This window comes from Cajanus cajan, chromosome 2, assembly GCF_000230855.2.
Source record: "Cajanus cajan strain Asha chromosome 2, NIPB_CcT2T_4, whole genome shotgun sequence".
NCBI classification, from domain to species: domain Eukaryota; kingdom Viridiplantae; phylum Streptophyta; class Magnoliopsida; order Fabales; family Fabaceae; genus Cajanus; species Cajanus cajan.
The window spans coordinates 62,457,744-62,474,866 of NC_138518.1; the positions used below are offsets into that span (position 1 = coordinate 62,457,744).

The 17,123-nt window shown below is 30.1% G+C and overlaps 2 protein-coding genes across 3 annotated transcripts; one reads left to right on the forward strand and one right to left on the reverse strand.

Annotated features, from left to right (window-relative positions):
- Positions 1 to 1,790: 1,790 nt before the first annotated feature.
- Positions 1,791 to 9,917, forward strand: LOC109804863 (secretory carrier-associated membrane protein). Of its 2 annotated transcripts, XM_029272683.2 has the most exons (13): positions 1,791 to 1,928; positions 2,016 to 2,103; positions 5,279 to 5,395; positions 5,505 to 5,567; positions 6,574 to 6,607; positions 6,858 to 6,980; positions 7,692 to 7,754; positions 7,858 to 7,951; positions 8,671 to 8,716; positions 8,806 to 8,873; positions 9,330 to 9,378; positions 9,501 to 9,566; positions 9,657 to 9,917. In XM_029272683.2, exons 2-13 carry the CDS (start codon positions 2,047 to 2,049, stop codon positions 9,741 to 9,743), a joined length of 867 nt encoding a protein of 288 aa, XP_029128516.1. In that variant the 5' UTR covers positions 1,791 to 1,928; positions 2,016 to 2,046; the 3' UTR covers positions 9,744 to 9,917. The 2 variants fall into 2 exon arrangements, with proteins under 2 accessions (XP_029128516.1, XP_029128514.1); XM_029272681.2 differs by having other exon boundaries at positions 1,799 to 2,103.
- Positions 9,918 to 11,316: 1,399 nt separating this feature from the next.
- Positions 11,317 to 16,097, reverse strand: LOC109804862 (3',5'-bisphosphate nucleotidase AHL). Its single transcript, XM_020366749.3, has 3 exons — positions 15,388 to 16,097; positions 12,260 to 12,947; positions 11,317 to 11,878 (listed from the first exon to the last, which is right to left on the reverse strand). Exons 1-3 carry the CDS (start codon positions 15,758 to 15,760, stop codon positions 11,575 to 11,577), a joined length of 1,365 nt encoding a protein of 454 aa, XP_020222338.1. The 5' UTR covers positions 15,761 to 16,097; the 3' UTR covers positions 11,317 to 11,574.
- Positions 16,098 to 17,123: the final 1,026 nt, after the last annotated feature.

The window sequence follows — 17,123 nt, forward strand, 5'->3', positions numbered from 1 at the left end:
TATGTATAATTGATTATAATTAAAATAATTTTTTTTAGATAAGTTGACTGAAATGTAATTTTGAGATGATTAATTTCGTTTAAAAATAAAAAAAAATCAATTTTTATATAGTAAATGAGTTTTAGAAGAAAAAAATTGTTACAAACTAATCATAAGTTTCAAATTTTTGGATTCTTGAAAACAATTTATTTTTCAAAGAAAATACTGTTTATAAATTTAATTTAGTTTCCTAAACATGCATATATTTTTTTTCAAAACCAACTTTTTTTTGAATAAAAACAGTTTAAAATGTGAGAAACTATGTAAAGTTATTTGTTTCTTTATCTATATATATATAAAGGAAGGATCCGTTTACAAGAGTAAATTTACCTAAATTTATTCCGTTCAATAACTCATGTTCTATATCAAATTTTAACTATCCAACCACTGAATTTAAAGTTTTTAATGCATAGATTAAATTTGTAAATTTTTAAAAAAATTTAAAATCATTTGATACTTCGTTCATTAATTCAAATTAATGTATAAAATAATTTTATGATTATCTGTCAACTTGAATTAATGTAATGAACTATCAAATAATTTTTAAATTTTCTAAAAATTTGCAGACTTGATCTATGCATTAAAAACTTTAAATTTAACGGTTGGATCATTGAACATGAGTTATTGAATAAAATAAGTTTAGGTAAACTTACTCTTAGAGTAAACAGATTCCTCCTCATATATATATATATATATATATATATATGAGTAAATCTGAAAAAATTGTGCGAATCATCCTTCGAAACTTAAAATATTAATATTTTTTTAATAAATTTGTTATAAAATAATTATTTAATTTAATATTTTATAATTTAAATTATTATTTTATATATTCAGACAAATTGTCGGATGATCTATCATTTTTCATATATATATATATATATATATATATATATGATGTGCACGTTTTATTCTTAAATGTTATTGGAATTCATTGTAATGAATTATATCTTGTATAAAACTTAAGTACGGAAAAGAAGGCCATTTTCCCCCAAAGAAGCACTTGTGTGTTTATGAGGTTGCAAGTCGCAACAAACAACATTTACCATCCCACTTAGAAAATGACATGATTTTGAATTAAAGTTCTGGGGGATCTCAGGGAATCAAAATTTGAATTTTTGGCTTGTTTCTAACAGCAAAAACACAATTTGAAATGTTTTTGGCTTGTTCTAACAACAAATACACAAATTATATTCGGACAAAAAAAATTATTATGTTTTCTTTTTTCATCATGGGTAAGGGTGAGATACAATTATTTCAAAAGAACATTTGAATATGCCTTTGTCCTCAAATGCACTTCTATAGTAGTTAGGATGACACTATCTGCCAAATATATATGAACCGCAACGCCAACCACTAATCCATCCAATTAATTTTTTAATTTACTATTGAATATTGATACATAAAAATAATTAAAAAAATCATAATGTTAATAACTTACTTGCTGTTACATATTGCACATTTAAAACGACTTTTATCGTAAAAACTAAAAAAAAAAAAACTCCTATGAATTTATTGTGGCTGTATTTATTTATTTATTTATATTCTCAATCAATAAAAAATCATTCCAAGTATGATTTTATCATGATTATTATAGAATAAATAATTCATATATTAATAATATAAAAACCATATTATCATATATTAATAATATAAAAAACTATATTATCATCTAATATAATTACAATTTTTAGTTAAAAAATTTAATTAAAAAATTTAGGGACATGTATTGAACCAATATAGTATGTGGGAAAGCAAAGATGAAAGCAGAGCTGTCTCTTTATTTTCTTCTGTATTAAGCTGACCAAAGACAATTCCTTTGTATCTGTAGCTGCAATTTTTCTCCTTTCTTTGCAACCCTTACTTTACCTTCCTCACCTTCTAATTCTGTAACAAGTTTCATACTTTCAAATCTCATCACTCCAAAATCCTTTCTTTTTCTTTTTTTATTACCCATTTGACTTTATTCTGTGCAGCAGAGTCCCAGATCTCTGCATTCCAGTTCCCATGGCTGGTCGCTATGACAGTAACCCCTTCGACGAGGAAGAAGTTAACCCCTTCTCTGTAAGTCCTTCTTTCTGTGTCCACCACTTCTGCTTTTTGCCAAAGTTTAGATTTTATGAACTGGGTATGCAGTATTGTGTTGAACTTGATTTGATCCTGTTCTGGGGATGTTTCAGCATTCTATTTTGGTCAAAATTTTGTTTTTGAATTGTTGTTGATTTTGGTTCACTTGTTTGATATGTAATTGAAGTAGTGGTTGAGGAAACCGGTTTTGGAGGATGTTTGTATATGTATCTGTTTTAAGATAGTTATAGGTTTTGTTCTATCTGCTTCTTCATGTAGAGTTTGGTGTTTTTTGATGATGTTTTGGCCTTAAGAAATTACCTTTAGGATTAAGCTCAAACTTTCTGGACGCATCTTTCACGTGTCCTTGAGATTTGCTTGCAGATGCACATGCAGATACAGATGTTGATACCGTGTTTCTTAACTTCAGAGTGTCTAATAACTTTTGGTGAGTTAACAAGAAGTAATTGGTCCATTGGGGAAGATGGGATTCTAGAAGTTTTCGTATCCATTCTTCATTTAAAGAAAAACTGTAAAACTCCTGATCACATAGGATTGATTAAATATTAACTACAGACTTGAGTTCCTGATAATGATTTATTTGAAAGAGACACTGAGATGATTTCCCCTTGATTGAGGATAAATAGTGGTGTGTTTATGTAACTATAATCGGAAAATATACAGGTTATATAAAGTTGTTCCAAATGTTATTGTGTGTGTGTGTGTGTATTATATTGTATTAATTAGATTTTGGTTTGCTAAGCATATCAACGCTGAAAAGAAGAATTTGATTAGAAATAAAGGAATATTTAACAAATCAGAAGCATAAAATATCCTCAATGGTGGAACATTATACAGTTATGAAAAACAGAAACTAAAATGCATAATCATAATAACAATATATTTCCCTAAAGCTAACATTGGTCGAACACCCTAAAGAATCCATAAATGCAATTTATTCCATTAAAATCTGAGTAGTGACTTGTGGTTGAAGAATCAAAACCCCACAGTTAGCTGTTTAGTGGTTGAAGAATGGGGAGGCTAAATTACAATTATTGGTTTTCTTGTTATATTTTACTAAATTTATATTTTGGTCCCTCTTATTTAAACTCTTAACAATGTTTACTGCCCAATGCCACATTAAGAAAAATGAACGCCTTGTCAACATGGCAACATCAATCTGGCTTGGGGATATAATTGCATCAATTTGGAAACTATCGGGGCAACATTATTTCCATTAAAATTAGGGGGACCAAAATTGAACCTTGTGTCTAACTAAGAGACCAGAACTATAATTTTACAAGGCAAGACAGGGAAGGGTAAAAGTTTTTAAAAGTAGAGCATATAAAGGATTACCTAATTGGACATCTGATTGAAAACCCTTGAATATCAATGAGAGACTCTTGCAACAAAAATTAAGAAATAAAAAAAAATGATAGTGACTTATAATTTGTTCATACACATCAAAATATATATTTGGGTGCCTTATATGGATGTACGTTACAGTTGTATATTCTTATTGGTATTACGCTAATGCTCTACGAGGAGATAACAATTATAATAATTATATTAAATTATGATGTATTTACAATTAGGAAACTAGAGTTTGTAGTTGAGGATTTTAGAATTCAGCTGTTTGAGAATTGGGGATAATTATTCTCTGCTGGAATAGTTATATGTTTTCTTCAAATCTGGCATAAACTAACAGGATCCAGCTGTAAGGAGAAAGGCATCAGGCCAATCAAACTTAAATTACTTTTTGTGTGTGTGTGTGTGTCAAATTTTTTAAAATTTTGCAAATTAAAAAATTGAAAACTATATAATACTTTGTTATATAAATTCAAATCAACACATATAATGTTTTTATGATTATCCATCAATTTGAATTAATTAAATGAAATATCAAATAGTTTTTAAATTTTTTTAAAAATTTGCAGACTTAATTTATGTATTAAGAACTTTTAATTCAACAGTTAGATTGTTGATTATATGTAGAACATGAGTTATTCAAGTGGAGTAAGTATACCAAGAGTTACTCTTGGAGTAAATAGATTCCTTCTCTTTCTATATATATATATATATATATATATATAAGGGTATCCTAAATTTGTATTCAGTATTTTAAAATCATATATAATTTTAAGGTTTAAATATGTTTTAAGTTCCTGAAATTTGGGGTAAGTTTGTTCTTAGTCTCCCAAATTTAAAATTAAATTTTTAGTCCCTAAAATTTCCAAAAAACTTGTTTTAGTCCCTCTAGATTACCTGCAGCATCACTAACAGCGGCATATTGAGTTAATTGCGAAGCATTGAGTTTAGTATGATGTTTTTACTTAAAAGGGTCTTAGTAGGTGGATTTTGTGTGGTAGATTCAACAGTGAGTTTTATGCGGCAAATTCACTAATGGAATTTGGGCACAAGGACTAGAATAAGTTTTTTTTTTTTTTTCTCTCATCAAATTATGGGGACTAGAGATTAATTATAAATTTGAGGGACCAAAAAAATATTTACCTCGTACTATTTGAGGGATTAAAAACATATTTAAGTTTACTTTTAATGATTGACATTGCAAAATGAAGAGGTAATGTCAAATATATCTTTTTTATTTTTTAATTTACACATATTAGGTTTGCTAAGATTTTAAGAAGTATTATAAGCCCACAAGATACCTAAGGTCTCTGGTCTCTGTGGATAACAAAATAACTAAAAGTGTAATAATGATGTTGTGTGGTGTTTATTAGGTGCATGATTGTGATATTGACATTTTTCTTAACAAGGAATGAACTGATAGTGATAGATGAGAGAAGAAAATTTAGATGTTGCGGATACCAGTAAAACATTTGGAAAGTAAAATTATTGAGGAAAAGGAAGACGTGAGCTGGGGGTTGGGGGGTCAGAGCACCTGCCTGCTGGTGTCTCCTCCCACATTCCTTGTGATAATACATCATGGAATTATCTTATCCATTTAAATAAAGGGAAATTTTCAGTTTTCAGTTTTCACTACCTTGTCATGGCACCATCCTTATTCTAGCTGTACTCTTGGGTCAAGGTTCATGTCATGACCAGCTTTATTTTATTTTATTTATTAAGTACATTATATATTGGATGCTCATAGGAGGCTACAAATCTGTTGCAATTTACTTAATGTGTCATAATGCTTTTAAAATGTTAGAATCCTGGAAGTGTTCCTGCTGCCACAAATTCAAGGCTTTCACCTCTTAAACCCGAGCCTGTTGATTATAATTATGGCTTTGGTGCGACAGTTGATATACCTCTTGATACATCAACGGTATGTGTAAAATTGAGGTTGTTGAAATCCTCACTGCTTTTCCCATTTATAATGTGTTGTTGCAAGTATTGATTGTGGTTTTGCTAATTATGATCTATTACAACATTAGGATTTGAAAAAGAAGGAGAAGGAACTTCAATCCAAGGAAACTGAATTGAGAAGAAGAGAACAGGTATACCATGGGATTTTTTGTTGTCTCTTTGTTGGTTGAGATCAATCCTAAATAAAGTTGATATTTTAGGATTGTTGTTTGATTTGTTGAATTTGTATTCTATGAAAAAAAAACTAATATTTTAGCCTGTGCATTTCACAGGCTAAATGTTTATTATATATTAATTTTTTTATAATAAATTATATATACAAATAAATATTATATTTATATATATATATATATAAATTATATTTGTTTTTTTATAAATATATATTTTGAAACATATAAATTATATTTTAGATTTATGATAAATAATTTAAATTGCAATACAAGATTATTTTGGATTATTGATAATTTTTATACAAAATATTAAAATTTAATTCATAAATAAATATTATAAAAAGAATTGAATTATATAAAAAGTTAAAAGAATCTCTGAAAATGCTTTAGTAGAAAACTAACCCTTAACAATACTCTTGGGGAAGATAATTTCAGGTTAAAAGAATTGGGTAAGTAAAAAATTAAATTAGATGAGAAGTTAAAAAGTTCTCTACAAACACCCGTATTGAAGAATGATCCCTAAAAGCGCTCTCGCTGTTATTATTGAGTGGAGTAGGTGATGGAAACCTAGGTGTCCAACACTTATTCCTTAAGTGAATCATTTCCCATATATTTATGTGTCTACACTCTCTACACACATCAAGAATTTGAACTGAATCTGATTGATTATATTACCTGATGTTTGGATTTTTTTTTTAATTTTTTATGAATGGGAAAATAAGTTTGAATATGAATATGATGAGGGCATCTGAAATTGTTATGATGAGAAAATAGGTTGGCCAATGGAAATATGGATCTTAAATAAGCCCCCTCATCAATTCATGCCATCTTCTATTCAATATTTAGAGTTTTCACACTGATATTTGTTCATTAACTTTATATACATAAAGGTTTGTCTACTGACCTTTCTGTTACAAATGCCTGGAAATTCACATATATTTTAATTTTTTTTATTTGTCAAATTCAGGAAGTGAGACGGAAAGAAGAAGCTGCTGCACGAGGTGATTTACATTTCCTGGTTCTGTATTTGAAGTTTGCTTCCTTAATTGCTTTTAAAAACCACTTGTTTCTGTTGCTAGTTTTTTTCCCCAAATTATTGTGGGGGGAGGGGTGTTTATGTTTGTGTTGGCATTCAATTGATTAATGGAAGATTGGTGATGCTGCAGATTTCTATAGATGTCTTTAAATTATATGCACTAATTTTAGTTCTGCTTAATTCTTTTAGTAGGTATTTACATTTTTGTTTTGCAGCTGGAATTGTTCTTGAGGAGAAGAATTGGCCACCGTTTTTCCCAATTATCCATCATGACATTGCTAATGAAATTCCAATTCATCTTCAAAAATTGCAATATGTTGCGTTTACTACACTGTTAGGTATGTTATCCTTTTATTTATTTATTGTTTTTTTTTTTTTTGGGGGGGGGGGGGGGGGCAGCCTTGGATCTTGGTTGCTATTATGGCATTGTTTTTTAGCCAGCAGTTCTTGATGCTATTTTCCTGCACATTTATTATCATTTCTTTTTATTTTTCAATTTCTTCTTAGGTCAATTCTTTTTCAGGGATCCTTTGTGCATTCTCTGCAGATGATTGATATTATAACCTTTGTGCCTTTTGATTTATGCTATGTATAAGTTAATTTAAAAGAAAGATTTTTTACTTAATTATCATTTAATTGGCATCATGCATCAATGACAAAAACTTCACACTTTCTCCAGGAAAGTAACAATTGGGAGCCTTTTCTTCTTTTCTACTCCCAATTTTTTTTCTCTTCAAACGAAACATATAAAAAAAGAAGCCTTGAAGAGAGGGGAGATGCTCTGAATATCTAGTTTTGTCTGAATGATTGATTTGAAAATTGGAACCTTCAACCTGTATGCTTGGAACTAATCTGTTTGTTGAGTAAGATAATGGCCTGATAAATGCATTCTCTATTTATTTGTTCTTAGCATGATCACATGTTTTGAATTATGGTCACAATACATGCATCTATCAATAGTTATCTTGTAAGTCATGTAATTTTATACCCAAAATCATTGCAAGCTTGAGATGTTGTTCACTGCATTGATAAATAGTTCTATTTTGCAGGATTAGTGTTGTGCCTTTTATGGAATGTTATAGCTGTTACTTCAGCTTGGATTAAGGGTGAAGGTGAGTTTAGATACATAGAATATTTTCATAGGTTATTATACAGCTCAAATTACAAATCTGATGTTTTCAAACTCCATGGATATGGAACTTGACTTTGTTGTAGGTGTAAAAATATGGTTTCTTTCCATAATCTACTTCATAGCAGGAGTTCCTGGAGCATATGTTCTGTGGTACCGCCCATTATATCGTGCTTTTAGGTAAATTTTTCAATGCTTACATACACTTAGTTGTTTTATTTTTTTTTAAATGTATTATCCAACTGCAATTAGTGAGCATTTATTTATAACTTGTATAATAAGACTAAAAATTGTTTTGGAGAACTGAGGCATGTTTGGGTTTTAATGATTCAACCTTGGGGCCTTATGAGTCTTATCATGTTAGAATTTAGGTTTAGGGCTTAACTTAGCCTTACAAAATAGACTTGTAAGGTGAGGACTATCCAATCTTTATAAAGATTACATTGTTCATATCTCTAATTGATGTGAAATCTTTATTCCCTAAGAGTCGACATCTTAGCGGTTGCACTCTATGATGCTTCACTCAGCTTGTTTAGTCAGTTCCTCCATAGCTAGACCTTTTGGAGACATGGACAAGCAACTCTAATGGGCTGCCATTAAGGCATGTTAGGGGTGACTGCAATTGAGGAGGCTTTCCAACTATGAGTTTAATGTACTTTAACCTTTTTTCTTTCTATTTATTTTTTCCTTCTTTAATTTAAAATCAATTAATTAGTTATTCATCCAAGTGTGACCCTATTGTTGGTGTTGCATGTTTTGATGAGATGGCCAGTCCCTGCAGAAAGCTTTGCTTTATGCTTTGAAGCATTCGTGAGAGCAATAGTCAAACATGCATGCATATTTTCATCTTTTTTATTTGGCCATACTGTTGATCTTGAATATGCTGCTCTTTTTTGCAGGAGTGAAAGTGCTTTGAAATTTGGATGGTTTTTCTTGTTGTATCTGGTAAATGGATTATACTTCATAATGTGCATAAGCTATGCTTCAAAAGGAGGAAGAAATCTAATCATCTTCGTTTCTTATTTTGCTGACAGATTCACATAGGATTCTGCATCTTAGCTGCGGTTGCTCCTCCTATAGTTTTCAAGGGAAAATCCCTGACGTACGTCAACTTCATATATGTTCTCAATTTAACATGCCAACACTGCTCATATTGCTTTATTTTTGTCACAAGGAAACTAAGAATTCAAATTCATTTTCCTTGTATAAGATAGGTTTCTTTTTTTCTTTCCCTTCTCAAATAGAAGTAAATGACGTATCTATTAAAAAAGAATGGACTTTAGGATATGTCCATCATCACCCTCCTCTTGAATTACCTGATTTGAAATCTGTTAGATATATATTACTACTTCTGGTTCTTTTTATAAGAAGTTTATTGTTTGAAATCTATTTAGTGAAAGTGTCATTGATATGTTGGTCGGGTTGAGATTGAGAATAATTGGGGCATATTTCCTATAAATAAGAGAGGAGGGGATCATGTTTCATGTCTTCAAGAGGCTGAAGTTATTCTCGTTCTTTTAACATAGTGGTTGACTTGACACTGTATTCATTGATACAGGGGCATTCTGTCTGCCATAGATGTGCTGGGCGACCATGCTTTGATTGGGGTAAGAGTGCCTGTCATGAATTATTTTCCCACATAATACTATTTAATTGTCAATGCATCATCCCTTTGCAGATGCTACAAATGATTGATCTTTTGTTACGATTTTCTCCGGTTGTCTTGTAGATTTTCTACTTCATTGGATTTGGATTATTCTGCATTGAAACGTTGATCAGCATCTGGGTTATTCAGGTTTGATTACGTTTGTTGAAGTTTCCAATCATCTAAAGCATTTTGAATGTCATGATTTGCTTACTCATTGTTTCTTGGGTTGCCATACAGCAAGTATACATGTACTTCCGTGGCAGTGGTAAGGCTGCTGAGATGAAACGGGAGGCTGCTAGGGGAGCCATGAGGGCGGCGATATGATTAATCGTCTTGTCGATCAATGTTGTATATTGTAAGCCACAGAAATTGTCAACAAAAGTATTCTTCTCAGCATGATTTTTGTTTACAGCTGTTATTTATTTATTTCTTTTTCTCTTGTATAACATGCTACTTATTAATGTGGTTTGTAGAGCTTGGACTAGTTATTTGTAGACATATCTTATTTCTCTAATTCTCACAATGCTTAACTAATTCACCAGCTAACTAAATAATTGACACACTAGCTAATCTAGCTATCTTGGAAGAGGGTGAGGCAATCACAGAAAGTTGGAGATGGAACGAGGGAAGAGAGACTAATCCATCATTTAGCTCTCGCTATAATAGTCCTAATGCTGATAAGGAACAATCCTAGGCTTTGTCCATGAATATCAAACTTTAATATTGGTGACAACTTACAGGGACATGTACTTGATTTTTTTTTAATTAGAAATACTATTTTCCCCTAAATTATTAATCATAATTTTTGCATTGATTTTTTTTTTTTAAGTTCTAAATAACCAAACATTTTGTAAAACAAATTCACTGCTCAACTTTAAGGGGGTGTGCATTTGGTAAATTGGAAATTTTTTTATATTTACAAATCATGATTCATGAGAATTATAAATTTTGGAAGCCATGATTTTTAGGAATTAAAAAAATTTGTTTTGTTGGTTATAAATATTTTTGAAAATATTTTTAAATAATACTTGAAAATTATTGCATTAAAATTTTGTTGTTTACTTTGAGAAAGTTAGTTTGGAAAATCTATGAAAAATCATTTTTGAAAAATAATATTTTTTAGGAATGTTATTTTTTAAATAACAAATCAAGTGTGAAAAGTTAACATTTTTTATATTAGATTTTCAAAAGTAAAAAAAATTTCATATCTAACATTTTCTAAACAACTTTTCAAATTTAGAGTTTAGGGTTTAATTAATCGGAATGAAGATGTCATATGTTCATGTTTTAGAGACATCCTTTTTACCAAATGGTGTTGCATAGTAATTTGAAGTGTGTTATCTCTCGGTGCGTTTGGTTAAGTCCGTCGAGTGAATGGTTAGTACAACAAATTTGTTAGTTGGCTAACTCTGATGGTGGGAGTGATTATTTCGAATCTATGAAAGGTTAATAGATTGTATGTGATACAAGACTAGTATGAATACATGACATCAATTGCATGCAATATAGTGCATATGTGCGATCAATAAAATTTTATCCTTCCATTATTCTCAATTCTCTCGTGAGTATGTAAGTTTTCTCTCTTCTACAAATAATATTTCTTTTAGCTTTTTTTCTTATCAATTTTCTTCAAAACGAATGGTGGATGTTATTTTTATATTACGTTAAGAGGCAGCACTTATGTCTCATATGCAACTTCCAGTGAGTCTGAGAAGAGGATAAAAGTAGTAATAATCCACAAGTTGGATAATTGTCACTATTCTTAACCAAATTTTTGTTTCTTCAAATCTATAATGCAGTACTTGGTGGACTGATTGACCATCAATAATTTTTAGATGCTAACAAGAAGTTAAGCAATTTGACATATTCACATTAGTTATAGGCCTATGAAGCTCTCTTCAAGAATATCCATGTTTTAGTAAATGTCATTCAGAATACAAAGAAACAGCCATAACCTTTTATCCACATCATTTTAAACAAAAACAATTTCAGCTTAAAAAGCTGACACCAATACATCAACAATAACAATAACTGATGTTTATAATCAGGGTTTCTTAAGATACTACGCATAACAGACAAGAAAAGATTATACATTCACATAATTGCGGTATATATACTATACACCTGTAGATCAAGTAGATTATTAGATACAGTCTCAAAGACAAGAAGAGACCCAGCTAGCATCAACAGCATCGATGATCTTCTCATGTAATGAGGCTCCAGCACAAGCAACTATACCACGATCAAGCCTTTCTAAATATAAACCTTTTGAGAAGTCCAGAGGATGCCCCCTAGCATCTGTTACCATGCCTCCAGCCTCTTGTATGATGATAGCACCAGCAGCATGATCCCATATTTTCTCCTTGTAACCGGCCCTTGCAAACTTCATGAAAACCTCAGCATCCCCACATGCTATTGCCGCATATTTCATCATGCTGCATACCCTTAATGGCTGATTACTGCATATAAATGATGAACAATAGTTACCTTCTAAACTATGCTAGAAAATTTATGTTGTCTTTGGTGACCTTCAATATTTAACAGTTTTCAGCTTGGGAATAAATGCTATGTTTGAATGCCTAGACACAGTACAGCCACTCAAGGCAAAAGTCAAAAGACAAAGAGGATGACTAATATGAATAATGTTACAGGTACAACAAAAATTGTACAACTCTAATAACATTGCTTTTGTGTTTATCTCTGTATCACTTTATTTATTATTGAGATAGATATTTATTAATGATAGAAAGAGATAGGCACAAAAATAATATTTTAGACAAGTTGTTGTACACATAGCATTACTTGATTGAAAATTTAAATTTGATGAAATAAAAATGTACCTGAGACCAACACTGTGAGCCAGTCCTTCAGCAAAAGAGTGGCTTGAATTGGCCTTCTCAATTGGTTGACAGTAGGTGGCCAATGCAGGGTTGTCAATGGAAGAGACTGAAACTTGTTTTGCATGGTTTGGCCACACAAACTTCTTATTGGCATGGAGCAGTGGTTGGATCCAAGCCTTGCCACTACCCCTTTTAGCATAAATTACACAACCTTCATTCCAAGTTTCAGAGGTCGGTGAAGTCAACTTAGATATAATCCTTAGATAGCTGTGCTGATAACTAAACCAGTCCTTTCTCATAGGGTAGTTAGGACAGCCAAGAACTCCAAGCACCACTTCTCCATCCTCTATGAGTGATAAAGCTACAGCATATTGATCACCACATGAAGACCCTATTATACCATCAAGAGGACTAAGTGCCCAAAATCTTCCAGAAGGACCTCCAACTGAGTTGCAGCGACCAATGATTTGAAGAACCTGTGAAGTTCCAAGAGCTGATTTTGGCTCTTCAACTCCAAATCGAGGTGCTTCAGCCAGGCATTCATTCACGGTTTTAACCACAGCTTCCAACAGTTCAGATGCATTAGTATTGGATAGTGTCTGAACATCCTCTTCAGTAACAATTGAGACATTTTCACCCCCTAAACACTCAAACAATATCCAGCTGACAATTGCTTTGATACTCCAACCTATGTAAATTACATAATGAAGAGTACAATTCAATCTGATATGAGTAGACTAATCAATCATGCTCTAAAACAAAGTTTTATTAACAAAATCCAGAGACTAATAAGGAAATATAATGAAAAGGGAACGGCATTAATTTGATTATGGCTCGATACAAAAGTCAGCATAAATACTTTGCAAAAAGAGTAAATAGGATAAGGTATATTATTTAAATTCATTATGAAGATCTTGCATGACCAATATATTTTCAAGATTTCCTTCTAGTAACAATTTCTTCAAGCTTATCCTCTCCCTTTGCAATTGTCCCTTGTTTTTCTTCTTTTGTAAACAAAATAAAAAATAGGTAGGTTTTTAATATATATATATATATATGCTTCTTCACTTGGAGGGCAAGGGAGCAATCAACAAGAAAAGAAAAGTTACATATTCATGAATCTTTAGTATAATATTTCCAATTAGCAGACCTTGGAAAATAATTGAATTCAGTCAAATCAGTTTGTTTGTGGAACAGGACAAAGACACTGAAAGAGTTTGTAGAAAGCCAGCTTAATTTTACCGACACATTATTGCCCTTTTAAGATCGAGTCACGAGCTTTTGAAAATCTTGAAGCCTCCATACTTGATAGACCTTTCTCATCAATAATTTTTCATTGACTCAGTATTAATTTTGATAATTGTGTCCTTTGTGTATCAGACAATGTTATGTTTCCTCTCTTGTCCCGTACTAATCACTAATCAAGAAGCCAGTGTCATAATTCGAAGGTGATCAATTACAAAAGCAACTTCTCTTCTCTAGTTTAAAGCCAAATGACCAAATCTACTGACCAACAAATTCGTAATATATATGGGTCTTCTACTGTGTATTTACGTGCATGTAATTAGATGTATTGAATAAATATTATTAAATTTCATCAAAAATAAATATTATTAAATGTTCTAAAGTATTTAAACATCAGTAAATATTAAATTATTTAATATGCTACATATTTTCCTTTTCAATATTGTTATTTTTCATCATCTGTTAATTTTATTTTTGACAGTCACCATACTTAAAGTGTTTGGCTCTAGTGAAACTTCTAGTTATCTTCATAAACTTTTTCCCTTTGAATTTATTATGAAACTAATATTCGTTTTGAGGCTGTGTATTGTTCGAGTCGAACTCAGATTCTCCCCCACAAGTTCACCACTTGTTTATAAATACATAGAGTAATGATGTTCTCATCAGCATCAAATAGTGATCACACCAGTTGCACACTTTCCACTTTTTCATTAGGTGTGTTAGGAAAAATTGTGGAATTATTTCAATAATAGGTTATATATATATAACTGATTATAATTAAAATAAAATTTTGTTTGAATAAATTTGCTGAAAAGTAATTGTAAGATGTTTAATTTCATTTAGTTACACCAATAAAATCAATTTCTATATAGAAATCAGCTTAAAAGGAAAAAAATTATTGAGTAATAATCATAAATTTCAATTTTTCAGCTTGATAAAAATAGCTTATATATCAAGAAAAAAAATATTATTTATAAATTTAGATTGTTATTCTAAACATAGGTTTTTTTGTAAACAAATTTTCCAAAAAAAAAAAAAAACACAGTTGAAATAGAATGTTATAATCTTCCTCAAACATGCTCTTTATTTCTCCCGTTTTATCATAATAGAGTACCAATCATATTTATTACTTAATTTTTTCTTCTTATATGTGTCTACACCCAAGAGATTTGATTTTAAATATATAATACTCTCGATTTCTTTTATCTGTCAATTTTTTAGTAAAATTTTATTTTTATTTATTTATTATTTTTAAATTTTAAGACAATATTAATTATTATATTATCAATTATATTTTTATATTTTACTTAACTTTTAACTTTTAGTTAATTTATACATGACAACTAATATGTATTTATTACATGAAAAATAGATAAATTTATTAAATTTATTAATTTGTATAAAACAATCATAAACAATTATTATAAAGGAAAGAAGATAATATAAAATTCTATACATATAAAAGACAAACTTATAAAGTTGATTTTTTTAATTAGATTTTTAAATTAAATGTTTAATTATTTATGTTGTCCCTTGTAGTAACACAAACTTTATAATTATTTATGTTTCCCGTAGTAACACAAACTTTATCTTTGAGTTTTCTACACTTAAAAATGATTTATTTTAGTGCTTATATCAACACTTCAATTTTCTGATGGATGATGTGACAGTGTGACACTAATATATGATGTGTTTTACATTTTTATTCCTATATATACTTCCATAAATATGTTTTTACACCACCACAAACTTTTGTATTATTTAAATCATGCTATGTAAAACATATTTAATCTTGCTAAATTGAGTGTAAAATTTTTCCCCGTCAACTCTATATATATGAAAACAAAAGGGTTAAACAAATCAGAGAGATGTGGAGCATTCACCTGCAACTTTGAGAGGAGAATTATGGTTGTTGCTGGTGGACTTGGGAATGAAATTGTCTAGCTGTTTGTGACAGAGGAAGCATGCCATCTGAACTGCTCTGACAGCAACATCTAACTCTTTGCAATACTCCTCCGGTTCTGAGACAAGACCAAACATTTTGCGGTCCTCCTCCATAATTGGAGAAGAAAAACTTTGGTCAAATTTTGACACAAATGCAATGTGGGTTGGGGGGGTATTGGAGGATTTAAGGTTTAGAGAAGCTGAACCTGATGCTTTTGATTGGCTGAGTGTGTACTTGTCACTTGTTGTTCCTAGTCCTAAGGTACGTGGGATGTTTGCACCCAAGATAGAACAATTGCAATACAAAGGCATGTCAAGTACACACACAAGTTCTTCCTTTCCTTATTTGTAGTAATTGGTGGTTACCAATAGTGTGCAAATATTGGCTTTGTGACGTTTGAAAAGAGAGAATGGCAGGTGGGAAGGGTTTGTCAAATTATGAGAATAACCATGATCTGCCTACGAGGCTATTTATAGCAACAATTTTAGTAGCAAAAACAAAAACCACTTCTCTTTTTATCAAATTAAAAAGAATATTGCATTAAGATGGGATCCTTTCTCTTGATAGATGTTGCACAAGACACAGGACAAGACACAAAAATTAAAGAAAAAACAAGGAGACAGGACAAAGGTTCAAGTCATAAACGTATCATTTGTGAAGAAGACTAATCTTTGCTGTTCCTTGTGGTGATAATAAGGAATTTAATCTCACAACTCAAGGGCGCGTCAGGATATACTTTCAATCGTGTATGATTTATCAAGATTTAACGTTGTATTTATACTTTCAGATTTTTTGTTTTAATAATATCCTCTCATCTACATGTATGTCTTGTAATTGTTAGTTGGGATTTTGTAAATTAAGTATTTAAAATTTAGTCTCTTAGAAAACTTATGCTTCAAGAAAGCTTTAGGTTTATACATTTGAGTTAGTGATTCACCACCGAAGAAAAATGTTAAAAGTCTTTTTTTATTTAAAAAAAAAAAAAACTAAGTCACTGAGAATAGTCATAGACTAATTTATTTCGAGATATAAACATTACTAAAGTGGATTTTGCCTCTTTCAATATAAAGTTTGTGTGAATATGAGCTTATAAACGTTTTTTAAAGCTTCTCTATCATAAAAAAATTATTTATCTTCAGAAGAGAAACTCTCAAGAGTATTTCTAATTTATTTAAATAGACTCATAGTATTTTCTATATACATGACTAAGAATTGAATCCCTAACAACATGTTCAAGAAATTCAGCTATCTATTTATTATGTTAGACCTTATTGGTAAACAATTAAAAGTATATATAAAGAATGAATTGAATTGTAAGTTAGGTTAGAAAGAAAAAAAAAACTCAACTTTGACTCTTATTTTTGAAAATTAGTTTTTTGTTTCTAAAAATAAAAAATGTTTAATAAAGTAATTTTAAAAAGTAATATTTCTTCCCTTAAAAAAAAAAGTAATATTTCTTTTCAATTTTTAAAATAAAAGGCATATCAACAATACACATTAGCTTATCACCATGTCGTGTAAGTAATTATTGTGTCACATTAGCGATCAACTAATAGGATGATAAAATGTGCAAAATTTAAAAGTTGAGTGACAAAATTCACAAAAACATAAAATATGGATAATAATAATAAAATAAAAAAAAGAAGTTGTGTTAGACATTTGACAAGTGTACCA